Consider the following 27,937-nt stretch of genomic DNA (forward strand, 5'->3'; position numbering starts at 1 on the left):
AGAGGAAACGAGAGCGAGCCGGAGAATGAAAACGTTGTGTGGAGGGAGGAGGCGTGTGAGGGGATTGCATTGATCTGGGGATTTCTCGCTCCCGATCCCTCAGCGAGCAGTGTGATGATGCTGCACTGGCTCCGGTCCCAGAACACAACTCTGTTTCATTAGGTGTGATTAAAGTCGCCCTGCTGACTTCAGCCTTCTCACCTCTCTCACCCTGCAGCCAGACCTCTGATAACTGATCTGACTTCAGTTTTTACATCGTTTTTAAGATGCGTACATCAACAGGGGCAGAGTTGGACATCCATCTTCTTGTGTCACCTGAGGCTCTGGCTGTATTAGCAGCACACCAGCTCGTTCTCGTCCCGCTGCAGTAACGTTTCCGCTCTTTCCCTTTTGATTCTAAGTCACGCGGCCCGTCTCTACCTGGCCGGGCGCCGACCAGAAGGTCATCTGGGTCGCTCACATTCACCTCTGATGTAACGACTGGGCAGCAGGAGAGGCGTGGATCAATGCCAGCGGGGACCCAGACAGACTCAAGTTAAATAAACCACCAATTAATCCGGTGGTTTCGGATCCCAGACATCAGTTTTCTTGGTGTCTGACACGAAGACACAGCCGCTGTTGTTTTTTGCACGAAGAAGCAAAAAACATGAATCAAAAATGGTTCTCTCCCTGATGTTCTGTGGAGAGCCGACAGCAACTTCTTGTGCGATGGTATTTATTCGTGCCAGATTCTGTGCGTCCGATTCCCTCGCAGCTGAATAATGAACCCAGTGACTTCAAAGTAATCGCGTGCGTTCCTTCAGAACAATCGTGCCATTTTGCTGCTGGCGTGGGAACGACAGACATGTCTCAGCAAAATGTGTCCTGAACAGGCCGTCGCTGTCGCTGCTGCCTGCTGCTGCCCTCTGAAGTCACTCATGTTCATATACACACTATCTGCTCTGTTGGTTCTCAGACCTTTATGTTGCCTGATTGTCTGAAACGGAGCCCTGCTTGGTAAAAGTGCCTGCAGACTAACTCAACGACCAACGTGAAGAAGCTCGACCTGCTCTCACAGGACGTAAACGAGAGCCGGCGGTTCAAGGTTAACACACTCGTTTGCTGATGAGTTTACTTTAAAAGTTTCAGCTTCCATCTCAGAGTCGGCCCCTTCTGGATGTTAGGCAGCTGTTGAAGATTGATTTTACAGACTCATCCAAACTCAGCGAGGTAGAGAGAGAGAAGCTCCCCAGTGGAAATCGCAGCGAGCTTCATAATTAGTCCGTATCGGCAGAATCGTTTGTGCCAGAAGTGCAAACTAATATCTAAAACCATCACCACTGTCGTTGATACCAGCAGCACAAAGCCCCAAACTAATAATGACAATAAAGAAAAAAAGCTCTCTCAAATGATCAAATTACCATCCGCTCTTCAGGAATCAGATTGTTTTACGCTCTAATAAACACACACACACACACACACACACACACACACACACACACACACACACACACACACACAGAAAAAGTGTATTAATATCTTTTCGGGGACCTGGGTCCCATGACAACACTGAATTTACTCCGTCTGGGTGTCGGGAGGATCGAATCCCCCGACGAATCACTGCATGATAACACAGCCTGGTGTGAAGAGGTCATCCATTGATATTAATGGCCTGGTGGTTTACTGGCCTGTGGTGATTGGGTAAGTTTATTCAGGCATTAGTCAGAAGGCCAGATCAATAGGATTTAACAGCCGTTTTGACTCCAGAGGGGTTCGTGGTGCATGTGGTGCTGAGGCGGAGCCTGGAGGTGGAGGATGGGGGGAAAGAAAAGGAAGAGAAAGAGGAGCAAACAGAGCTGCTGTAGGAAGATTAGAGATAACAGAAGGAAGGTCAAGGAGGAAGAGGAGGAGGTGAATCTTATGGTCGAGGTGGAGAAGGACACATGGAGGGAAGGTTGAGGTGAAAGATGGAGGACAGGACGAACGTCCTCTGCTAGTCTGCTGGAGCGCTCACGCAGACACTCGCAGACTCGCTATCTGTTGTTTTGTCTACGGACGGATGGATGCGTGAGTTCAACATCTCAGCATCTTTTTTATCTGTTGCTGAGCGACAGCATCCCCTCTTTCCCAGAAACATCCGACCGTGAGAAGTGACACGCTGCCCGAGTCTGACCGACCAGATGTAGACTGTTCACTCCCCACCTCCACCTTCCACGTGGACTGTTTTCAACAACGCACACGCTGACACTGGCGTGACTGTGTTCGTTAACGGCGCCAACAGAAACCAGCGAGCAGCTGCTAGCTCTCCTGGATCCGTCTCAGTGCCACGCCTGAAAACAAGCTGTGGTGTCCCCAGAAACACGGTGCTTCCATTGTAGCTGCAGGGTCATGGTCCAATATTGGCTGAATTTGGTATGTTTATGGTCTCAACCTCTAGTTTCAGGTCTTCTTCAGCGCAGCATGATGTTCATTTTCATACATTATATAGAGTAAAATAGATGATGAAGCAGTGTGTACTTTGAGACGTGGGCTGTCTTGAGTTGGTACCACGACGTGTCAGCGTGGTTCTGATCCAGTCAGGACACCATCTCACACAAACCAGGCTTCAGAACAGAGCACAACATGAATATGTAACACACACCTGACATATAGACAAACCTCTTCTCACCTCTCTTCCCATCTGTCTTTTGTCGTTTCAGATCCCTTCTCAGCGGATCTGGATCAGTACGATGTGGTTCCTCTGACTGATGCTCTCAGAGGTTTCCTGCAGGATCGGCCCGCCCCGATCATCCCCGCCACAGTCTACAGCGAGCTGGTCTACACTGCTCAAGGTACAGTGTGGTGCGCTGATGTCAGCCCTGACTGAATGTGTTAACGTGTCAGTGAACAAAACTGATAAAATGATGATCTGTGGATGTTCAGAGCAATCAGGACTGGAAATAAATGATCCTGCAAATCCATCTTCCTCCTTTGAATCGGCCCGCTGAGTGATGTCATCGTCCGTAGTTCAGAAAGTTGTCGTGTGTTTGTTGTTGTTTTATTAAACCAGCTCAAAGATCATCCTCCATCACGATGTTTCACTGTTTGTCATTATTTGAATGAACCTGTGCTTCTTTCTACACTGGGAAGTGATCATGAATTCAAAACAAGTTTTGGGAAACTTTTGTGAAGCCGAACACGACTCTGACCCAGATAAAGTCTCAGGTTGTTGGTTCTCGTGTAGCTGTAAGCAGCATTTCCACGGCTGGTGTGAGTTCAGGCCTCCAGCTGCATCCTCAGTCATCTGCTCCACATTCTCACGCACTGCAGGCTTCAGATCTGGAGCTCAATCTGAGCTCAGGCTGGGTCTCTTTTTTTTGTTGCCTCACTGTCACTTGGCATGAGTGCCGACACTCGTCACACCTGACAGATTCCTGCCATATCTGGATGTAAAGACGACGAGGCTGTTCCCTCTCGTCAGCATCAAACTTCCTCTAATCTCCCGACAGCTGTGGATTATATAAAACCAAACTGGGAGCTGAGACGCATCGCTGCCAGCTTCTCCCTCCTCCTCTTCGTTTTCTGCACAGCTGACCTGTTTGTTCACCCTTTCACCTGCCGCCCACCTCGCCCAGCAGGACCTGCTCCCTCCTGCTTTTAAGGACTCTCACTCCTATCTATTTTTGATGAACCCTTCCTTGACATTGGCTGTTTCGTGCTCGGCTCGGTGGCGTGCTGCTGTGTGGAAAGAAAAGCGAGTCAGAGGCGATCAGACGGACGTACAGACGGACAAGTGTGTGTTGTGTGTGTCGGTCGGGGCGGAGGCATCGTCTGAGCTCGCAGGAAGTTCCCTGCAGCTTTTTCTCCCAAAATATTACTGGGCTAAGCTCCCCGACATGATCTCCATCTGAAAACCCCCTCAATTATGTAAGTGCTTTCCTCTCTCTCTCGCTGCCTCTCCTGGTGCTCGCCCTGTTAAGTGACAGCCCTTTTTTATTTTACTTATTCATGGAAACATTTTAAGTTGGGATAAACCACTTTAAAAGGATGCAGCAGGTATTTTGTGCAGGTTGTCTGAGGTCAAGCCCGCTGAAACTGAACTTGTTATTTAGGGACGGATCGTCCAGTGATTCCTTCTGTGAAATTAGAGCTATTATAAAACAATTCAGCTGAACTGTGAGGACAAGTCACGCAGTAATAATGAGAGATGCCTGAGCTGAAATATTCCTCTCTGAGCATATAGCTGCACATATTCTTATATATACGTCTCGTGTTGTGTGAGGAGCCGGAGACGTCTGGTCGGGTCGGTCAAACAGGACGTCCAGCAGGGGCGGCTGGTCCGTAGAAGCAGAGGAAGAAAAGAAGCATCAAATAATAATTGGTTAAAATAAAACACTACCACATGTTCCAGCTCCCAGTGTTAAACACCATGACTCAGTGTTTTCCTCCTGTCCACTGACCTGACATCCCAAACTCAAAGTGTTTAACTTAAATCGCTTGTTTCTTATGTGAACTCACGACTGATTTAAACTCTGATCGTTTAGTAAACTTTAGTAGTTTCAGAGCCTCAAGCTGAACTAAAACCGTCTCACAGCGTTCAGAGTCACGACATGTTTAATGAACGAGAACTTCTTCTGGTCGTTTCTGTGACACCGACTGACATGTTGGTGTCACTGGACACAAAAATGGTCAAACTGAATCCAGAGGTGACGTCTTTAAATCACTTGTTTACTGGACACAGCGACTGTGCTCGCTCCAGAGGACGAGATGGAGGGAACCTGATATTTTCTCTTGTTGTTGATCCGTCTTGCTGTCACCATGTTCTCCCCTGATGCCTCCTGATCTCCTCTCCTTCGTGGTTTTTGTTGGCGAGGACCAACCGCATTGTTCACGGTCACGGAGTGCTGAACGTCTGTCTCGAGCCTCGAGTAACTCCAGCTCACTGTTTTCTTTCTAAATTAAAATATCCAGTTTATTTTCAAGGTAAAGTTCATCGATTCAGAGCCTCGTCTACCATATTGAGAGGAATCAGTCTCAGCTCAGTGGTCTCAGTCTTTAGTTATTAAATCCATATGGATGGCATCAGTTAAATGTGCCTCATATAAAGACGATTTGTGTCTGTCCTGCCCGAGTCTGATCCCTGAGCTCTGTGGATGTTGTAACACTTAAAATCCCCTTCATTCCTTTTTATTTTGCTACCTGTCCTCTGGCTGTCTCGCTCTCTGGGAGACGAGTCATCCTCTCACGTGTTTCGTCTGCGCTTGCTTTTCCAGGCAGCAGCTCATTGTGGGAAATTCCCATAATCTGTTAGAAATAAAGGTGGAAGGGATTTCAAAATACCTTCAACCCTCAACCCTCATCCCTCCCTCCCTCCATCCCTCCATCCCTCCCTCCCTCCATCCCTCCTTCCATCCCTCCCTCATCCCTCCATCCCTCCATCCCTCCCTCCATCCCTCCATCCCTCCCTCATCCCTCCCTCCCTCCCTCCCTCCTTCCATCCCTCCCTCCATCCCTCCATCCATCCCTCCCTCCCTCCATCCCTCCATCCATCCCTCCTTCCATCCCTCCCTCCCTCCCTCCATCCATCCCTCCCTCCCTCCTCACACTGATTCTGCTCAGCTGCCTCAACAAATATAAAAATTCTCCTTTAGATCATTCAGTCTTTAAAGGTGGGAAACAAAAAGTTAAATCCCTATTTGAATGTGAAATCTGGCATCAAAAAGTGACTTAGGAAACTGACTTTGAATATAAAAATGTAGCTGTGGTGCGTCATCACACGGTGAAACTCCTCTTCACGCTCACATGAGTCCAATCAGTGTCTTTTTCAGGAGGAATCTCGTCCTGTTGGGTTTTTTCCGTAACAGAATAGTTACATTTGCTGTCATCAGATGGATGTAATCCTCTTGTAATCCTCCTCTCATCTGTTCCTGCAACATCCTGACCACAACAGCCTCTTGTTACGAGGGCGGTGCCATTTCTCCGCTTTTTATCACTCCCAGCTTTCTCTTCAGAGAGACGTGAGGATGGAGACGCCGTCACATGAGCCACAGTGACGATGACGAGTCTTAACATACTTGTGTTTTCTGAATTTGAGAGTCACAGTTCTCGTCTCTCGTCCTCCGTCTGTGTTTGCTGGCTGAGTCACTAATCTTAATAATTGAATCTGAGGTCTTCCTCACTTCCTCCCCTCTGCCCTCTGTCTTTTTCATCCATTGCTCCTCCTCCCCTCCCCCGCCTCATGCCTTTTTTTATCCTCTCCCTGTCTTTTCTCATTCATTAGTTTTGCGAGAGTTAGTTAACCCTAATGGTCTCAGCGAGGTCGTCGTCTGCGAGGATGAAGGCCAGCTGGCCGAGTGTGACTGACCACTGTCCATCTGGAGCCTCAGCAGGAAGACGCTGACGCAGCAGGTCACGAGACGCAGGACCGGCCCGCGTGTTTGATGGGATCCAGCCATCAATCTGATTAACTCACATTTTCTGTGTTATTGCTCCTTGTGTTATTCCAAATGTAATTTGCCTGTTTTTGATTTTTGGTAATTCTACAAGTCCAGAAGTACAAAATGTTTGTGCACTCGACCAGAATTTGGCTCCTCAGATCGTCTGTAGCTGCATTCTGCACAAGACAACATGACGAAGAGGTCGATCCAGAAAGTATGGACAGTTAAGCCGTTGGCTGCCGGCGGCTCGGTGTGTCCTCACAGTTCTCCTCGTGGTTTTTAAAGGTTAAAGTCTTGCCAAGTTTCTGCTGGAGGCGCAGCGTTGCTCTGCTGTTTCCTCTGATTTCATTTGATTGCCCGGCTGTGTCCACCGGGATGTTTTGCCTGACGGGCTTTTCCAAGGCTTTTTTGAAGCGACCACGCCTGTAACCAAGAATCTCAGTGTGATCTCGCCGCTCTGTGGTCATTGTTACCAGTCTTAACTACCAGATTCCACTGGTCACATCTGCGTCACCTTCTGGCCACGACGCGGCAGCCAGGCGCGATCGTGACCGTGCTAGATGATGCTCGTCGTTCCCAGCTTCCGCTCAGTTTTCAAAATAAAACTCCCTCAGCACAACAAAGACAGAAACATCAACAATGAACAGACAAAATGTGCTAACGTTTGCTGATTAGCATTAAAGATGAAGTACATCTCAGGCTGATGGAGGAGTGTCCTGGTTCAAAGGGAGATCATGGAGATCCATCCAGAACTGCTGAGGTTTTGGCCCGATATCATTTAGACACCGGACACACTGACGACCAACAAACCAACACCACAGTCTCTTCAACCTCCAGCACGGCTGCTAATCTTTATTTTCATTTCTCCTCGTCCTTTAAAATGTCTCCATCGCTTTGTGATTCCTCAGTTTCACACCTGAAATGAATCCTGAGTCATAGTGCTGCTGGCCAATCACAGAGCTCCGTTCCTCCTGGACAGTTTGGAGAACCGGCACTTGAAATTGGACCATTTTAAGTCAATTATTTTAACAGGATGTTCCTGTAACTTAAGACGGTTTAATGTAACGACTGACCTAATTCCTGTGGTCGTCTGATTGGATCTGCTATTGAGCATCTAATGGAATTATTGTAATGCAATTAATTTGAACTCATTTGGCAGACATCGTTCTCCGGGTGGATTTCACGTCCAGAGGAACAAGACTGGATGTCGTCAGCGTTCGTACGACTGTCGCTCCAACACAGAGACGACAGACCACATGACGTGTTCGTTCCTGTGACTGCTGAGACCCTTTTAAGTTTCCGTCAGGGAGAGAAGACAAGTTCTTCATCTTAAGACTTCCTGTCTGAGATAAGAAGCTGATGAAAGACGAGTATTTTTTTCTTATTGTGTTAAAACAGCCGAGTGACGACGATGGTTTCAACCCCCACTGTCCAGTCGTCCAGTCACGGGGGCCAGATGGACGGGGCCAAGTTCCCTCTCCAGCCTTGACCTCTATTGACCAGCAGGGTCAAACACAATCTATAATAACAAGGACTGTGTGTGTGTGTGTGTGTGTGTGTGTGTGTGTGTGTGTGTGTGTGTGTGAGCAGTGATCGTCTATGATCGGCAGTGGTCAGACAGAGAGAGGTGACTTCCATGACCCCATCAGACTGCAGCAGATTGTCAGCCATCCATCACCGCCCACCTGCCCACCTAACACACACACACACACACACACACACACACACACACACACACACACACACACACACACACACACACACACACACACACACACACACACACACACCTCAGGTGTCTCTGATCTGCCCTGGTTGTCCCACGCTACTAAAATATCAGAGTTTCAACATTTTAAGTGAATACTTCTGTGTAAATACTATATTTGTTATACTTGAAATACAATATAATAAACTCTTTTGTGGGTAAAGTTTTTTCCATCCAAAGCCATGAGATGTTCTTCGTGTCAGATAACGTCACCTCGTTCACCGTCTGCATCAGTTGTTCCTCTTCTTTTACAATCCTGGAGCTCAAGGCTGGTTTTAAAAATCTCTCAAAGACCAGAATATAACAGAGACACAGAATAGTTCAATACAATATTTTATGAATCTATTCCTCATCTCTCCGCAGGTGAAGAGAAAGAGAGAAAAGAAGCAGAAATGATGTTGGAGTGTTGAATGAATAAAGTAGAACTGAACTGAATAAAGTAAAACAGGATGAAAAACTCAAAAGCTGGTTTGGACAAAGAAGCTGCTCAAGGATTTGTTCCGCCGTCACCAACACGTTTGATTTCCAACAAAACTTTGGGGAGCGTTGTGACCGTCAGGTGCTGAAGAAGGAACCAGCGAGCTACACAAAGCGAAGGTGGATGTAAAAGCTCTGATGGTTTTTATCATCTGAGTCTTTTCACTGTGACAGGAAACTGTGTGACGCTCTGAAATGTACAGAGTGAAACAGCAGAACTCATCGACCCCTCCAAGTTATTGTTGGTGATTAATTTAGACATTTCACGAGAAGTTGTGGTGCTGGATTTTAATTTATTTGCTATTTTAAATATTGGCACTTGTGTATTTTAGCAAAAAAACCAAACGTGTAGATACGGAGTCTGAGCCAGGAAGCTGAAAACATACTGATCATTTTCTTCACGCTTGATAAAAGTATCAAACCACAAAAGTACAAAAAAATGAAACATCTCCTCTGTGAGAAGTGTTTCAGGCTGCGGCCTCCTGACCGTCGTCACGTCGTTCCGCCCACATTGTAAATGCTTCAGACGCTCACGCTGCGTAAACACGCTAATGGTTGTTAAACCGAGCCGCTCCAAACCTGAAGTTTTCCCCTCTGAACCTTGTGACGTCTCCTCTCTGTCCGTCTTCTGACCTCTGACCTGTGGACAGCAGCTCCCAGCAGAGAAACACGTCGGAACAGATACAGATGCAGATGCATGGAGCTCGTACGTTTATATTTTACACACATTCACGAGGGAAATCATCTTGTTCCGTATTTTAGCTGCAGTCTGCTGAGACATTTGATCCAGGAAGACATCGTGCTGCTGGGAAACACAGTAAACATTAACAGATATTTTCTCATTTCTTTGTGTTTCAGACGTGTGTGTTATTATGAATGTCATCTGTGATGGTGAGCGAAGTTTTCTGAGCTCGTGTCTCCAGATCTGTGAGAACATGGAGCCTTTTTACAGCCACTTCATCATCTGTCCAATCAGCCGGCTGTCAGATCTGCAGTCAGCCGTCGTGTCGGTCCGTCCGGCTCTCTGTCGGCACTCTGTGTTATTGGGATCGATGTGAAAACTTTAGTTCCTGCGCAGAAGGCCAAATACACTAATACCTCCCACGATCGATCAATACGTATCAGCGTTCTGATATAACATGTACACATGTAGAGCGCCGCATCGCACAAATCACTCGATACGTTCTGCTCTCGTGTCGGCTGAGGCTCAGTCCGCTCTGTGTTCGGATTATTATCAGCAGCGTCTTTATGAACTGCGACTGCAGAGACAGAAGTGTTCACTTCAACTCACACGTCTGTCTGAGCTGCCGTCCTGTGAGCTTCACTGATTTCTGCTTTTACGATTACATCACGCACATAATACCGATGCTACCTAAATCTAAGTTTAATTATTTTACACCAGATCTTTACCGGTGGTGTAGCGATCAGGATCGATATATCGATTCAGTGATCAGTGATCCAGAATGAAAAGCGTTCAGATACGCCACACGTCAGTGTTTCTGACCATGAGCGTCTCTTTCTTTGTTTTGATTCAATACAACAGATTGTTTTCCATTCAAATGTCTGGAGCTATTTATACAATAATATTTCCTTTCAAATCGAATTGAAATCGTATCGCGGCAGATTTTGTGATATCTGCAAATATCGTGTCGTTGTCTGAAGAATGGACGTGATATCGTATCCTGATGATCTCGTGGTTTGCACCTGCACCTCAGACACACCTGTGCACTCTGCATCTTCCTGCTTGTGGGATGAATGAAGTTCAATAATTCAATAATAAACACATTTCATTGCCTGTACAGCCTTCACAATAAGAGTCGCCTGTTGCTTGGTTATTTAACGGCTTTTACTGTGAAGCAGAATAACAAAATGTTGAGCAACAACGTCACTCTGATTTTATGGAGAGAAACTTTTGTCGCTGCTGAGCCAAGAATGAGTTTTATTAATGAACCCAGAGCAGCAGAAACATTTCACTGAGCAGAGCAGTCACACAAAACAGTCAAATCAAAGTTGTACAGCGAGATGTGATCCAGTTGTGCGTCGAGCAGTAACTTAAGTTGTTGCCTGGCAACTGTGACAACATGGACGACAGTGTTTTCGCGGAGAAGGAGGTGAAAACATCTTCTGAAAAGAAAAACTGTTCCTGTGACTGAACGAGTTGTTGTGTTGGTGTTTTAATTACTTCATAACATCACAGCTCCACTTAATTAGTAATTAGTTTTAGGAAACTGTGACATTATTTTTACTGTTCATTCTCTTCCAAGGACAAACTTCATGATGAGCTCAGACTGGCAGCATTAAACATGGAGCTGAACACAGACGCACAGATTCAGACGGAGATAAATGGACCTGATCATTCTGGTGTTCAGTGGCAGATCTGAGCTCTCCCACTGAGCTCCCCCCGTCATAAACCCGGCTCACAGCCGGCTCCGGCACAGATGTTTTCTTGTGTGCAGCTTGTTTGCAGTGGTAAAGGAGCCTGTGGTGAGCGCGCTCGTCAATACGTCTGGTCCTCTTCAAACACGGCCCATTGTCTGAACCCCGGCTAATACAAAAAAGGAGTTGTATTATCCCCTGCGCCGCCTCCCGCTGTGTCGGTTTTACAAGCATTCGTGCACCAAACCCCTGTGATTTTCTCCATAGCGTCTGTCAGGCTAGCTGGCCAGCAGCTGGGTCTGAATTCAAATCACTGATGTCCTGCCAAGGCCATAGATCTCCTCAAAGCCGGCTAGCGGTTGGCTACATGCTCGGATGGATGTGGATGGAGGTGCAGCGCAGCGGGATCGTCTGCTCCGTGTTCCCTTCTGTGTCTTTTGATGTGCATATGTGATCTGCATGCAGCATCCAGGGCGTCTGACTGGATGTTCACCAGGAGCTGAGACGTACAGGTGGACACACCTCAGTCTCTCTCTGATTACTGGACATTTACTGATGCAGCAGGTTTACTTTAGTTGATCTCCATGTAACGGGATGTTTGGATCCAGAAGGAGAAACTGTTGGTTCAAAATCTGCACAGCTGATCTTCACCACTAACTTTTTCCACACTCATCCTGTCTTTTAGTTCAATCATTGATTATAAACTTTGTGAGAATAATTCACAGTAAATTTCTAATTTCACAGGAAACAAAATGCTGTGTGGGATTACAGGATGTGAATTTGTTTTTCTCTAAACTGCAGAGTGAATGAATAAAAACTCAACATTTAAACTGGACGTTTCGTTATGTCGCAACTTTACGTTTGTTTAGGTTGAATTTTCTACGTTTCTCTCATCACAGCGCTGTGCTGATGCTCTGGATGGGTTTCACGTGATCTGGAACATCATGGTTTTGTTTTAAATGCACGTTTAGGTCATTAAAAAAGTCACAAAAACCTAAAAAAAAATCTGAGTAGGTGTCTTTAAAAAATCCAGTGGTGTGACTCCACCTGCAGTTGTCCATTTGGCAGCTTTTCTGGCTGTGATGCTGCACAGATCCTCTCCTGTCAGGACGTCTCACCAGGCTCACTCTTTAAAGAAGTGGGTCAGCAGGGATCGAGTTCTGGAAACACCGCTCTGAAGACCCTGCTCTGCTGTTGTCTTTGTCTTGCAGAGAGTCAGACTGTGGAGGAGTGCGGGGAGAGGCTGAAGAGGATCCTGGATTCTCCCAGCATCCCTCAGGCCAACCACCAGCTCCTGGTCCACCTGAGCAGACACCTGGCCCGGGTCAGCCAGCTCGGTCCGACCGGCCCCCGGCTGCTGGGACAGGCCTTCGCCGAGGCCGTCTTCAAGCACTCTGCCCTCAGGTACGCAGGTTTCACCCTCCATTGTGTTTTCTTGACAAACCAAACATATGTACTGAAATGCAGGTAACCATAGCAACATGACTGAAGCTTCAGCCTCCATTAGTAGTTAATGGACTGCTGAAACTAACCCTGCCGCCGGGCGACGCTCACCACAGAAACACTCAGCTTTAATCTCAAACGCTAGAAACACAAGCTAAGCTGCTGTTAGCAGCGGCCAAAGCTTCAGAGGAATGAAGCCGATCAGAGTCAGAAAGCAGAGACGCTGCAGAAAATTCAACCACCAGTCACATTCATCCAGAACTGACCCGGAACCTGAGAGTGAACTGATTACAGCTGTTGAATGTTTTATCGGGTCTATTCAAAGTGTCGTCTTTAGCTTCAGCTCGCTATCAGCAACATACGCAACAGACTTCGAAAGATTAATGAGTCTTTGGAGTTGTATTAAACTCCTTCGACGTCAGGCTCGTGGCTGATTCATCATCACGTCCATCAGAGTCTTCAGTTGTTCCAACGGTCAGAGAGTCAGATGAGTCCTGAAACTCTCACGTCAGCTCGGTATCACTTCCCCCAACCTGCTTCTTCTGTCGGTTCTGGTGCTGTTGAGGTCGTGATGCAGTGACACTGTTACAGCGGTGGAGTTAAAAAGTCTAATTGTCTTGTAAATCATCATCTTTGCACATTGAATTTTGTGTGTTTCATGGTGCTTAAAGAATTATCTAAAACCTGAGTGCAAATCAAAACATGGAAATGAAGCATGAAAAGAAAGATGTGAGGTGATTTCCATCCAGCTGTGAAACGACATTTATCAACCGTTTCATTTCTTGCATAAAACCCGTTGATTATTCCAATCACAGCCACTTCTCTTGCAGAAACTCCCACAGCATGTGGGCACAGAGCGTATTTCCACCTGATTCTGCATTTGTGAATCAGCCAGAGAACTAAAGGAACTTTGTGTCTGAGTGCAGGACACAGAAAGAAGCACTCATTAAACTCCATCCACAGATTCAACACTGCTGAAATCAAACTTGTCTCTAATCCAGCGTCTTCACTGTTGGATCAAGACGATCTCAATCAAAACGCGTGCAGCAGGAGCTCCATCATGATATCTGGCTCAGCTGTAACATCAACATCCTGCAGTTAGAGCGCTGGATGTCTGAGCGCTGAGAGAGCAGCATTTACCAGGCTGATGGTGTTGTTCTGTTTCTCAGCACCCTGCACAAGCTCGCCTGCGTCTGTTTTTCCAGAAATTACAGAGGAATTTCTCCTTGTGGCGTAGCGGAGGCAGTCGGTGAGTCAGAAGCAGCGATTGTTTGCAAATCCTGAGCAACCAAATTCACCTCTGACGTGCACAACGGGAGGATGAAGACCAGAGCGGCGTTTCATAGCATGCCATGCTATTACAGCCAGCTCCCATGTTAGTGCACTGCGTGTGGAAATGTTAATACATTCCTGATAGTTTGGGAGAACACGCTGCAATCTGCAAGTGTTTAGATGGTCACACGTTTTCTCACATGTTGGGGCGTTTGCGTTTTGCAGCGCTGTTTGGTAAAATTCAGATTATTTGTCTGCTGCTCTTGAGTTACCACACCATCAGGGCCGTTTGTTCTCAGCCTCGCATCAGTCGTCCTGCTGTTCAGAATAAAAGGACTGTGGTGCCACTGAGCTCTCACTGACCTGCACATGAGCAGAGATGCATCCATGTGTTCATGTAAAGAAGAGAGTAGATGTTTCTGACTTGATCATCTGATCACTGTCGAGATCCGTGAGACATCCAGGGGTCATTTTTGAGGTGGAGTGTGTGAAACTCTTGCATAACCTGATGAACAGATGATCAAGGAAACTCTGTGTTCTTCATGTGTGCTTCATGATGTGACCTCAGTTTGTTTGTGTTGGCAGTGTGGATGTGAACCCGGAGCATCACGTCAGGATCTTGGAGGCTCTCATTGGAACGGGAGGACTGATGGAGATGCAGGCGGCACCAGGTAGGATCAGAAACGTAACGACAGCAGAGCTCATCTGCTCCGTCAGCTGGTTTTCTGCTGGGTGACAGTGTGGCTGAAGTTTACTTCACCATACGTTTCCCACACTGGAAATATGACATTCTCCTTCCCTTCCCCTGCTGGACCACAAACTGCAGTGGAAAACACATGTTTGGTTTAGAAAATATGTGGACAACACAAACTTTTTTGCCCCAGCTGCTGTGATAAATTGGGCATAAAGCATGAAATAACAACTTCAACGTTAGCTTAGTTTACCGTCTGGATGTACAGAGTTTATGGCAACAAAACACGGCGGTTTCACAATGTTTTTCTTTTTGCATTCCTGCTCTGCTGGACGGGTGCAGCTGAGAGTGATGGTATGACTGTGAGTGTGGCAGGTTCTGGTTCAGTGTATATGGACCGGGCTGTGTACACTGTGGAGATTTCTCAGACCTCAGCATCGTTTCTCCGAAAGGCTGAAAAAAACAGCCCTCTGTCTTAGACCAACAGGGTTTGGACCTGACGGTGAAACATGGTCCAGTGTGATACTGTAAGTGCACAAGAGGTGAAGCAGCTGCAGACAGAGACGCTTCATTTAGCTGCACTGACCCGACCCGATGTCAGGTCCTGTTGTTTAGCCATTGTATAGAATAAACTCCTGAAGGTGTTAGCAAATAATTAAACTGCCAACGTTGGACAGTGAGGTCCATCGAGGTGCTGCTGAAGAGGATTGGGGTCAGGACGGACCTGCTGTCTGTTGGGCCCTCGGCAGGTTTTCAGTATTGCACAAACTCACTTGTCCTTTGCCATAGAGATCCACATATTGTTCACTGAAAAATGTACCAAAATGTTGAATAACGTCACGTTCAAGAAACAGAGTAAAAAACATTCCTGGATCCGTCCATTTATCCAGAACCACAGCACCAGTTTACGGGCTAGTTTTTGTGTGATCCTGCCGACAAACCAACCAGCAAACTAAAATCATAAGTTACTTGCTGGAAGTGATAATGTCGGATGAATTGAATCTAAAACTGTGTTGCAAAACTTTACTGTGGTGCTTCCCAACTCGAACCCGACCTGTAACCCTCTCACCTTGAAAAGCATGCTGGGAGTTGTGTAGTTTGAGATGAAGAGAATCCTATTAGAACTGAAGATACCGGCATCCTCGACCGTGACAGCAACCTTCAGGTTATGTATCTTATCTCTCTCTCTCACCTGGCTCGTCCCTGAGTGATGTGAAATGTCGAAATTCAGAAATCCATCAAAACAGAGATTATTCAGTAGAGCTGCTTTATGTTAATGGAGATAAAAAATAGATAAATAAAAACAAAAAACCTTCATAACGAGGGTTATTTATTGATTTTCTTGTTTCTGCTGTCACATTTGCACAGTCAACCTGAGACCTGCTGAGGCTGTTTGCTCTGATTCTGGTTCAGGTCACGTTCTCTACCGTCCGGCTGTACGACACGTTGGACTTGACCGGTTGAAACGAGATCTAAGAAGTGACCTGAGATGTTGACTGCAGCTGTGTTTTATAGATCAGGGTGCCGACAGTGTCGTAGCGGCGGCTGTAGCTTTAACCCGCCTCAGTCTTTGGCGTACGACTGCAGAAATAAAACGCTGTGGAGGATCAATCAGGCTCTGAGAGGACGAAGGGAAGGTCAGACAGCAGGTGTGCTGCTGATTGCAAAGAGGCCGAGCAGTGTGCTGAGGTCACTGTCTGTATAAATGTCAGTGGGTCAATGTGTCTGTGTGCATGAGGTTGTACCGGTCTGTCGCGGGCCACGGTGTTAAGGCCAGGGTCGACATATTGGTCCTCGCAGTGATTAAAGGGGCTGCGCAGGGGTCAGGTTTCCTTTACATGGAGCAGCGGTTCATTCAGACCTGGTGTTGGAAGCTGCTGCGCTAAGAAGCAGATGAGACTTAGATTAATGGTTCAGATGTGACCCGGCGAGGACAAAACCTGGACGGACTCGCCAGATGGATCGACTCTACAAATCCTGGATATACTGAAACTTTACGTTTCTTTACGATCACTTTTCACGCCCTGCTTCCAATCTGACCGGATGTGTCCTGAACGCAACATCACTGAAGTTAGCATCAAACCTTTAACTTTTTATCCTGATGTTATAACATTATATCTCAACCAAAACCACGACTATCATGGCTCATGAAGGTCCGGCACGCCTGTCGCTGGGACTGACAAGCAGTCTGTTCCAACACGTCCTTTCATCGTTACCAAAACAACATGACCGGTGCAGCACAGCAGCGACAGGAAATAAGTATGTTACTCATGTAACTGATGATACGTGACGGATGTAACGTAATTGAACTACGTCAGAAAGTTAAACTAACTAACTAACTGTTCACCTGTGGCTTCACAACCAGCCACCCTGTCCTCCTCCTCGTCCACATGCAGAGTTCATCACTACTATATACTGCTTTGCCTGACTTCCTCCTTTGCTGCTGTAATGATTTTTACGGCCACTAGAGGTCCAACAAGAACATGTGGGTTCTAACACGCTGCTTTCACGGTCAACCTCTGCAGTCATTTCTCTGATGAGGACGGGCTGGACGTGTTGCAAACTTCTAACACTAACGACATCTTTTCGACTGACTTCATGTTCGGCCTGCCCGACTCCTCCTCCTCCACCTTCACCTCCTCCTCCCCCTCCTCCTCCACCTTCACCTCCTCCTCCCCCTCCACCTCCTCCCCCCCCCTCCTCCACCTCCTCCTCCCCCTCCACCTCCTCCTCCCCCCCTCCTCCACCTCCTCCTCCCCCTCCACCTCCTCCTCCCCCTCCTCCTCCACCTTCACCTCCTCCTCCCCCTCCACCTCCTCCTCCCCCCCTCCTCCACCTCCTCCCCCCCTCCTCCTCCCCCTCCACCTCCTCCTCCCCCTCCTCCACCTCCTCCCCCTCCACCTCCACCTCCCCCTCCTCCCCCCCTCCTCCTCCCCTCCTCCCCCTCCACCCCCCCCTCCTCCTCCACCTTCACCTCCTTCACCTCCTCCTCCTCCTCCTCCTCCTCCCCCTCCCCCTCCCCCTTCACCTCCTCCCCCCCCCCCCTCCTCCTCCACCTTCACCTCCTCCTCCCCCACCTCCTCCTCCTCCACCTTCACCTCCTCCTCCTCCTCCACCTCGTCCTCCCCCTTCACCTCCTCCTCCTCCCCCTCCTCCACCTCCTTCACCTCCTCCTCCTCCTCCTCCTCCTCCCCCTCCCCCTCCCCCTTCACCTCCTCCCCCCCCCCCCTCCTCCTCCACCTTCACCTCCTCCTCCCCCTCCTCCACCTCCTCCACCTTCACCTCCTCCTCCCCCTCCACCTCCTCCTCCTCCTCCCCCTCCCCCTCCACCTCTGTGAAAACCTCTGGGAACTGAGTGGTAATGGTCAAACCTTTTGCCAGAACTCTGAGTCACTCTTGACTCAAATTTGAGCTTTTGACAAGTTAATGTAGGTGTTTTCATCCAAACGTCCTTATTTGAGGTAAGTATCCCAAATCATAATCAAGTCTAGCTCCTAAAGTGTACGTCCAATCAAGCTCACAGATCTTAATGGAACCAGTTGTTCACAAAATTACCAGTTCAGGGAAATCAGAAGAAGTCAAGCTATCAATTTACCTCGTGGGAAAAAAATCCCTCGGACATTTCCAGTCCTCTGTGCGGTCTGAGATTGTTTTGTGACCTTTAGCTGTCCTGAATCTTCAGGAACTTTTCCACTGGCCTCGGCCTGTAGGTGTGGTGGTGAAACACACCGAGCCACAGATCAGAGAGTGTCATGTGTTCGTTATTCATTTTTTTTGTGGGTGGCACAATAAAGGACAGGATGACGTCTGGAGGACGATCAATAATTCCTGGAATAAACCTCCGTCCTGCAGGGTGGGAGGCAGGACGGAGACGTCGGGGGTCGCGGCTGTGATGTCGCTGGAGATTTGTGATGTTTTTTCCCTGATTCTGAATATCTTTAAGATGCAAATGTTAAAAAGCTCACGTCAGGTTGTTCAACATGCTCAGGCTGATTCAAAATCCCTCCACACATCCACATTCTGCAGAGCTTCTCCTCGGGGCGTCCTGGTTTTACTTGTGTTTCCTCGGTTGCTCTTTATTTCCTGACTTCTGCCGACTTACGTTGGTGTTGAACGTGTTTACGTGCCGGCTCTGTGCACATGTTAGAAAGTTATGTGTCACTTCCAGCCTGAACGCTGCAGTGAAATGAAGCAGGAGAGTGTGTGAGTGTGTGAATATGTGTGTGTTTGCAGAAGAGCTTGCATCACAGCAACAAGAGGACCGGAGGGAGCTGTGTGTTGTGCCGTCTTTGAAGTGCGTCTTTTGTAACATCTCTTACACAACTCTCCCTCTCTCCTGTCTCTGCGGGGTGTCTGAATAAAGCCTCTTGTTTCTTTGTAATCAGGGGAATAATGTGGGAAACCGTGCTGATGTAACACTCGTACACGTTCCCTATCTGTGTTTTATCCTCCCGGGATCTCTGGATTATTTATACGCAGACATAATATGAATCTTGAGCCTCCTGGTTTTTGTCCAGACAGAAATCATCCACTTAAGTGGGCAGGCGGCGAATTCAGCCGAGTTAAGTCACTTTTTATTTTTGTAGCCTGATCTCACAAACGTGCCGGAGACGCCCTCCGTCCTCAGAGCCCCGACTCAGATACGTTCAAGTGAAACTCTCGCCAAAATGCAGCCTAGGCTTTTTTTGTGAATGTATATGAGTCAAACCTTCGTGTAAAAGCAAAATTACGATGAAAGAGGCACTTTTAAGATTTACCGTATTTTTGTTTTCGGGTCAAACTCATTTTCAATGGGAGTGCTACGGGCACTTTTACCATAGCATCAAAATCTGCATTTTTAAGACAGTAAGAAGTCTCGAGACAACATGAATCTCTGCTCGCCGCCATCCTGCCAGCTGAGAAATATCGATCTGCGACGTAGCCTTCTTAGTGTTTTAAAAATAGAAATGACTGAAAATGATTTTGACCCGAAAACAAAAATATGGTGAATCTTAAAAGTTCCTCTTTCATCGTCATTATGTTTCTACACAAAGGTTTGACACAGATACATTCACAGATAAAGCCTCGGTTGCATTTTGGCGACAATTTCACTTTTAATCTCTCCAGATAAACTGGAGGAAACACCAGGAAGAGAAACAGAGGCTGGATCCGTCTCTGCCGGGATGGACGGACATCTGTTGGTCATTCCAACAAATTCTAAATACATGTTGGATTATCATTAATCAATCCTGTCTCCTAGAAATTCTGTCTGTCAGTGACTGTGGTGCTGAATGTAGTCGCTGCCTGATCCGATGTTAACGCTTGTTTTGTTATAAGATTATATGATACGTGTCACTGTGTCGTCTTGTTTTTACTCACATCAGGTTCTAAAGCAGAAACCTTGATGTGTCGCTGCGGGTCAACAACAGAAATGTAGAAATATGTTCACAGTACAGTTTACTACAGATGGACACTGTATCACTGTGTTTTTTGGTATTTGGACCGAGAACTAATGAAATTCTGCTCCAGACATTTTACTGACAGCTTTTTGTCTGTCATTTATTTCTTATATTAACAGACGATATGATCCAGGTTACTTTGCTTATTTAGATGTAAATTCCGAGACTGGTTAGAATAAAGTGGATTGTTATGCATATAGATGTTTGACCAGAATTGAAGTTGTAAAATAATTAAGTTCTTTGCACGATGTGTCATCAATAATTCAGAAACTTAATATATATTCTAATTATTGTGGTTGTAGAACCATCAAAGGTTTTTTCCACATATCAGTGAAATATTATAAAACAGATTCACATTAATCGTCACATCAGCTGTGTGAGTGTCGATGTCGTTAATGATCTGTGATTGATCCGATCAGATCTGGCCCCACTCATCCTCCTGTGTGTGTGTGTGTGTGTGTGTGTGTGTGTGTGTGTGTGATCAGCTCAGATCTTTTCTTTGTTTGATGGATGCAGACGGAGAAAGAGAGAGAGAGAGGAGGAGGACAGAACGAGGCAGGCTGAAACAGGGAGGTCAGGTTCATGTGTGAGCATTTTTCTCACCCATTACCTCCCCCGCCTCCCCTCCAGACAGCATTAGTGGAGGTCAGAGGTTACCACAGTGCCTGTTGGCGGTATGTTAACCCCTTCACAGAGGTGTGTGTGTGTGTGTGTGTGTGTGTGTGTGGATGCCCATTGACCCCTCAGGAGAGCTGCGAGCCATGTTCTCCAAATGGAGTCTGAATATACGACCGGTGCTGCTCCACCTGAGTGCTGCAGCTCAGCATCTCTGCTCAATGTGACAGTGTGTGTGTGTGTGTGTGTGTGTGTGTGTGTGTGTGTGTGTGTGTGTGTGTGTGTGTGTGTGTGTGTGTGTGCACGTCTCTTGCATGTGAAGGCTCGGCCTCGTCGAGTCGCTCTGTCAGCCAGCAGTCTTGAATCAGGATTGTAAACACACCCATTCACATTCTGGCCGTCTCCCTCTGCTTTTGTTATGTGCTGTTTTCCTTCCCAGGCACGCAAACCATGCCCACAGCTTGGCATGCATATGACACACACACACACACACACACACACACACACACACACACAAAGGCTCTCTCTCTGCTCTCTCAGGCCGTTTGTTTGGCTGCTGATGTGTTTGAGGACGGTGTGGTGGTGTTCAGCTGACAGCGTCTTTGTCTTCGTCCACTTCATTATCGTCCTCCGTTCACTTTGTTCCCTCTGACTCACATCTGGATCGTGACACATCGTGTTCCCTGATCAATCCAGATGTTTTTCCCACCTGATGCCAACTCCAACAGTTTAACTTTGCTCATCAGCAGAATCCTCGTACAGCTCTAATACAGCACTTTCAAATGTCCGTATTTTCCAACAGCTTCTTTCCCTCTAAGTATGAATGTGCGTTAGATTATTGATCTGCTTGAAGTCACAGTCGCCTGTCAGTGGTGGATATTGGCTCCTCAGTTGCATACAGACGTGCAGGACGTCATTTGTAACGAAGAACTGACGTGTTATCACGTCGATGCATCGACTCGTGTACACACAGATACCTGATCCAGTCTCAGGCTGTGTCGTTAACAGACCCAGTTATCAATAAAGTTCAAAGATGACAGTTAAAACAATTTCATTACATTAACTGAATATTTGATCTGAAACTGTTGGCCGGACTAAAGACGTCAACTGATCTGTGAATTTATTATAGACTAAATCCTCCATCAGTCCCCCTGCAGCCAGTCTTTATGCTAAGCTAAAGGCTAACCGGCTTTATGCTGAACATAGAGATTCAATTGTTACTGCACACACACACACACACACACACACACAGTCATACTTTACCAAGGTCAAAGCTGAGAGCACCAAAGAGCTTGTGAGGTCACGTATGTGTGTGTGAGATTAGAGATTATGGTGTGTGTGTGTGTGTGTGTGTGTGTGTGTTTGCATGAGAGTCACATACATACATGTTACATTACACTTACAGATACATAAACATAATCTGTACGAGGGTTCACAGAGAAGTCGTGTCATGACTGGATCCCAATGGGAGGAAAAGTGCCAGCTTAACATAATCCGACTGCACAGGGTCACACACAGGACACACACACACACACACACACACACGCACACACACACACACACACACAGACAGACACACACACACACACAGGCAGTATGTGTGAATATGCGTACAGGACTGTGATTGTATAATGTGATTAAGGTCGAGCGAGGACTGGGCTTTTAGTTTGTGTCTATTTGTTGATATTTGCTGTTTGTGGGACTCGTCCTCCTCCAGCTGCACACAGTTACATGGCTCAGTGTATCTGCTAATGACACACACACACACACACACACACACACACACACACACACACACACACACACTGTTCACTGTGTTCCTGTGTTTTCACCTTAAGTTTAATAAAAATCCCAGTGAGAGCGTCGTCATTTGTTTTGGAGAGAATTTCTCATGTTAGCTGGTTACAACACCCACCAAAATATTATTATTCTCGCAAATGTTCTGTACCTGGAGATGACAAACCCAGAGTCGTTCTCCTCTCGCCCCCAAAAATACATTTAAAGAATCAAAACTCTTCGTGTGAATAGATCTTTTTCCTTCAGTGTGTTTCTGATCCTCCTGTAAGAAAGTGTAGTCCCTCTCTCTCTCTCTGTCTCTCTGTCTCTCTCTCTCTCTGTCTCTCTCTCTCTCTCTCTCTCTCTCTGTCTCTCTCTCTGTCTCTCTCTCTGTCTCTCTCTCTCTCTCTCTCTCTGTCTCTCTCTCTCTCTCTGTCTCTCTCTCTCTCTGTCTCTCTCTCTCTGTCTCTCTCTCTCTGTCTCTCTCTCTCTGTCTCTCTCTCTCTGTCTCTCTCTCTCTCTGTCTCTCTCTCTGTCTCTCTCTCTCTCTCTCTCTCTCTCTCTCTCTCTCTCTCTGTCTCTCTCTCTCTCTCTCTCTGTCTCTCTCTCTCCCTATCATGAGGTCAGAGGTCACAGTACGCTGAGGAGATGAGGGTAATGGCCTCTGAAATGACTTTGTTTGCTGGAAACAGGGGGACATGTGGCCCGGTTAGTCCCAGCAGGCGGTTGGGAGGTGAGGGTCAGAACACACACACACACACACACACACACACACACACACACACACACACACACACAGAGTCAGGGCCACTGCTGTCAATCAAAGAGGCATCATAAATTGGAGGAAGCCCTGATATGAACAAGAACCTCATGATGCTCCTGATGTCACAGATCTTTGGTTCTGTTCGTTGCAGCCATTCAGAATTCCCTTTGTGAATGTATCGAAATAAGAAATACTAAATATCCCAATATGAAACTAGACCTGTGCGTCCCAGCTGACAGTAGCAAACAAGCTAACCAGGCGGTCAGTGTCAAACAGTCTTGGCCACGTCAGCTGAGTGGTTCTAAGAATATCAACTTGGCCGGTTGGACGGTCCGCAAATGTGGTCCAGACCAAGTGTTAGCCCACAGTGACGTCACTCCATGGTCTGTGGAGTTTTTTAAAAAGCTTCGAGTTTGGCACCACGGCCGTCGCCATCTTGGCCTCTGTGGACAGCCTGGTAGAGACTCGTCAATCACAAGGCGGCCACGTCCTGAAGCACACCCTGCTGCGTCATCGCTTCACAAGATGAACGTCACGCTGAGCTGATAAATCAACTGAATGAATGCAGGTTTGAAGCACTTCTGCATTGGCTTCACTTATCCGAGCTGAAAGCTTCGTCCATGTTTTACACCGTCTTCAGTCCAGACTGACACGTTTGATGTAGCTCCATCACTGGGGCAACTTCTGCTGCCCTGTTAATGACTAAACAACCTGCAGTATTAAACCCACATCATCGTTACTCCTGCTACAAACCAGCTCGTGAGCAGTGAGTTTAACAGACTCATTACCTGCACACAGACTTTAAGACGATGCTGAAAATCTTCTTATTTCTTTATCCCAGAACCTGTAAAAATGTAATAATCCGCTGCTCTCCTTATTCCCTTCAGGCCCGGACGGTTAAGACGTTTCCCCTGAGCTCCTGAAGTGCCACATTAAGAGGTTAAAATTTAGCGGTGTAGTCCTCTACATCCCTCAGCCCTCCACAGCCTCGTCCCCCAGCTCAGTCTCTATTAGAAGATTATCTTATAACACCCATCATCCAGCACACTGCGCTGCGGTTGAGTTGTTTTATGGTGTGTTCTGGTGAGAAGCTCTCCTCTGGTTAATGTCCAAATTCTGCCGTAATGTGCTCATGTAAAGCTTGAATTAACATCAAACAGCCCCTGGCGTCCATGTTTATCCCTTCATATGTAATTTTAGGGATCATAGGTCACAGAAGCTACACGTCCTGCCATCTACCAGCTCCGTCTGCCTCCATCCTCTCCTCCTTACGTCTCTCTTTTCCCACTTTGTCTTTTAAGTGCACGTTTTAGTGTGTGAAGAAACAGCTGACGTTGTGTCGTGGACATCTACATACTGTGTTACAGAGATGTCTACTGAAGTTAGCATGCTAACCAGCTAGCCCGTCCTGTCCAGTAATACCACTTTGTATTGGCGATCGTCTGATAGCCTGCTGAGCAGCAGGAAGCAGCAATTCTTACCATTTCTTCTACAAACTACACCTTTAAAACTCAAAAGATACATATTCAGATAGGTGTAAACATTCAGTGGGTCACACATGGTCTTTATTTCAACAGCATTTCAAAGACTAAGCAGATTTGATTGTTATTCCTGACATATTGCACGTCCTCTCTGTTATCTGATCCAGCTGCTGTTCACTCTTGTCTTAAATAAAGTGGGCTCGTACTTCAAATTCAATTTTTATCTCGGGGTGAAGCCTCATTAAAACAGAGTGGTACTTATATTGCATCACGTGTCACCAGAGAGAACCCTGGATGTTCTGCTGGAAGAGCTCAGAAGTGACGGCAAAATCTGCAACAGAGAGAAGAAACTGTTATAGTCGGAGAATCATAATTATATGGAAATGCTCCAAAAAACTTCGAAGGAACGAAGCTGCAATTACTTCACTGGCAGTTTATGGCTAAATGATTTATTTTCTCCATGCAAACCATCAATAATGCATTGAACTCCTGACCCAAAGTTATAATGATGCACATAACTATGTGATAAAATGAAAATGAAACATCTGACTCTCCCATGTAGCAATTAAAAATGCTTGTTTTTTGCGGCGGCGGGATGCCGTGTGAGCGCACGTGCACGCGGGCGTGTGCGTGCGATCGACTGACCGGCTCGGCTGCGAGGCGACACGAAGCTTCCACCAGCTGTGTGGGAGACATTTGCTGCACTGAAGGGCAAATATGATGTAAAGAATACGAGGCGGGGATGGATGGCTGAGCTGAAACCAGCCGTGAATACCAATGTGCTGCTTCCTGTCTCCGTCTCCGTCCGCCACCTCCCCTCTCTCTCCATCCTCTCTCTCTCTTTGTCTTTGTTTAGCCCTCGTTCTCTTTCTCTGACATCATCTGAAGGGCCGGAGGCAGCCAGAGCAGCAGCACAAGAGCATGTTATCTCTGCTCCAGAGTCAGAGAGGACTCACAGGTTGACACAACACTGTCTGAGCGAGTTAAACTGGAAGCGTACAGTCGATTTACCCAACTCTGAGCGTCTGCACTGTGAGGGTTGTACTGTCGCCCCTGTGGGGGTAAAACACCTGAGTCCTCTCGGGGGCGACACTGAGCAGGTGCCTAGCAATCCAGACATGGTGACTGCAACAAGATGACTTACATGATCCGAAAAACGGCAGCATCAGTCACATTTTCAAAAACCTAAAGCCACCTCTGTGACAGTCGTCCATTTTACACACAAGCACCTTTTAGATAGACAAGGCGGCACATTGCAGCCAGGTAAAGGCTGCAGTGTGCCGCCTTGTCTGTCTAAAAGGAAGATGTAATATTCCCTCTTTTCTGAAAGTTGCCACTTGGCCGCCACTGGGGTAGGCGAGCAGTGAAGCAGGTCGAATTTGTCTTCAAAATAAGAGCTTTACATTTGACTCCATTGGAGTTTAGAACTGGGTTCTTAGCAGGGGGCTTTTAATTTGAAAGTAGCGACTGTCAGCAGCTTGCTGCTACAACAACAAGCTAACACAACCAAACAGCTACAGAGACCGAGGAGACGCTGCATCTCCTGGATCTCAGCAGCCGTCCAGTTGCTCATCTTGACGTCCGTGGATGAAGTGATGGACTGACTGCTGTGATCAGCTGTTTCCTGGTTTTAAAACTCCCCAGCTGTGGGTCGCACAACAGTGCAAGTCATCGACACCTCCACCCATCTCACGTAGAAGCCGGCTCAGATTTACATAACCTAACCCCCAATATGCCGCCTTCTGTCTAAATCTGCAAAAGGACGGCCACGTTGGCGGCTTGCTGCCCAGTATGAAAACTTCTTTACACCTGTTGGCAAAACTACAGACACACAACGTCGCCCCGGTTTGTGATTTCAGACGGCGTGCCGGCACTGCAATGAAAAGAGATGAAAAGAAGCTTCTGAACCTGAATGTTTTCAGACCTCTTCTGTAGCTTTTTTTCTTCTTTGAGCTCACTGCTTTTTAAACCTCCGCACAGATACAGATACAGAAACAAGAACAGTGAGATGTTCAGAGATCTGCTTCGAGTTCAGACCACTTGACACACTTCAGATTAAGATATATTATAAATCTTGTAAATCTTATTGTTGTTAACTGTTGGTGCCTGGGGAACATTTCACCTCTGTTGTTTCTGGTTTTGTCTTTTGCTCAGCCGTGTACAACAGAGTCTTACTTAAACTGTCACGTGAGCGTCCCTGAACCTCAGGTTTGGCTTCGCGTGTCGTCCAGTGGTTTTTAGAAACGCCGGGTCGTCGTGTTCGTTTGCGTCCACATGTATATTTCTGTCTCCACGTCTGTTTGTCTGTTTCTGCCTGACTGCACCTTCCTCTCCTCTCTCCCGGCGTGTTTCACCGGGGATCGGTTGTTTTTCCTGCAGTAATAATTCTGTTTTTGAATCAGACCCACTGTTTTGTGCTCCTGACTAAGCCAGATTTGAATTACTAATGAGTTGGTTTTCTTTACCTCTGGGCAGCTCTGGGAACAGCTGGCCACAGAGTGGGCTGATCAACATGCACGACGCACTTCATCCCGCCCTTTGTTTTCTCGAATCTGCTCCTAAATTGGTCAGTTTGGAGCGGCTCTCGGCCTTGGCAGGCTTTGTTGATTCAGCCCCGGGGGTTTCACGACTCCAGATGATGTGAATTAGGCCTCTGTTAGCTAACCTGGGTGACGAATTGTTTATGCTAAGTTTAGATATAAACTGATAAGAGGAGCATCGAGGGATGAGTCGGTGTTTGTAGCCCTCCCTCTATATCTGTACTCCTTTTTTTACATCTCTCCTGAAGCTCAATTACATAAAGTTAGATTTATGTTATTTTGGGTATTGGTGCTCAGACCAACAAGACGATTGGCAATAAAAATGTGTTGCTTTGGCTCTGAGTAACTAAAGTCATCCAGTAAATGTAATGTAAGTGGAGGGGACTTATATATGTTCATATGAGGAACAACTACCTCAATATATTGAGTCCCTGCTTCATCCAAACACACAGTTGCTCTCAGTATTTCTATGCTGACGATACACATGTTTATTTTGACTAATACACCGTCCTGCAGAGCACCTGCTGTGGATTCATCCTCAGATGAAAATAGTCCCCAAGAAATGCAAATCCTCCATGTGGGATTGATGTGGGATTTGTACAGATAGCGGTCGAGCGTATCCTCTAACATTAGAAACGTTCGCCCGAGGACTGGATGACTGGGGTTTTCTGTGCAGCCTCCAGCCTCCGGTGTGATGTGTTTTACGGCCTCGACGAGTTATAGCAACACACTTTAACAGCTAATCTGTAGCAAGCTGCCCTGCTAGCCTGCAGCACTCTGCTTGCTCAACCACACGGAAAGTTATAGAGCCCCATTACGATGCTCTATCAAACCCCTCGCACCGCTTGAAGGTCAAGGGCACTTTATATGAAAGATATGAAATCTGCCTGATATTATAAGGACTG

The 27,937-nt window shown here is 46.9% G+C and overlaps 1 protein-coding gene across 3 annotated transcripts in view; it reads left to right on the top strand.

Moving 5' to 3' along the window:
• Positions 1-27,937, top strand: part of pik3r3b (phosphoinositide-3-kinase, regulatory subunit 3b (gamma)) — a 186,057-nt gene that overhangs the window by 75,906 nt on the left and 82,214 nt on the right. For all 3 annotated transcript variants that reach the window (XM_037114384.1, XM_037114382.1, XM_037114383.1), the window contains exons 6-8: positions 2,679-2,810; positions 12,225-12,417; positions 14,314-14,399. In XM_037114384.1, coding sequence (XP_036970279.1) covers positions 2,679-2,810; positions 12,225-12,417; positions 14,314-14,399 — 411 coding nt within the window. The remainder of the gene's footprint in view (positions 1-2,678; positions 2,811-12,224; positions 12,418-14,313; positions 14,400-27,937) is intronic.

Source organism: Acanthopagrus latus, chromosome 11, assembly GCF_904848185.1.
Source record: "Acanthopagrus latus isolate v.2019 chromosome 11, fAcaLat1.1, whole genome shotgun sequence".
Taxonomy (NCBI): domain Eukaryota; kingdom Metazoa; phylum Chordata; class Actinopteri; order Spariformes; family Sparidae; genus Acanthopagrus; species Acanthopagrus latus.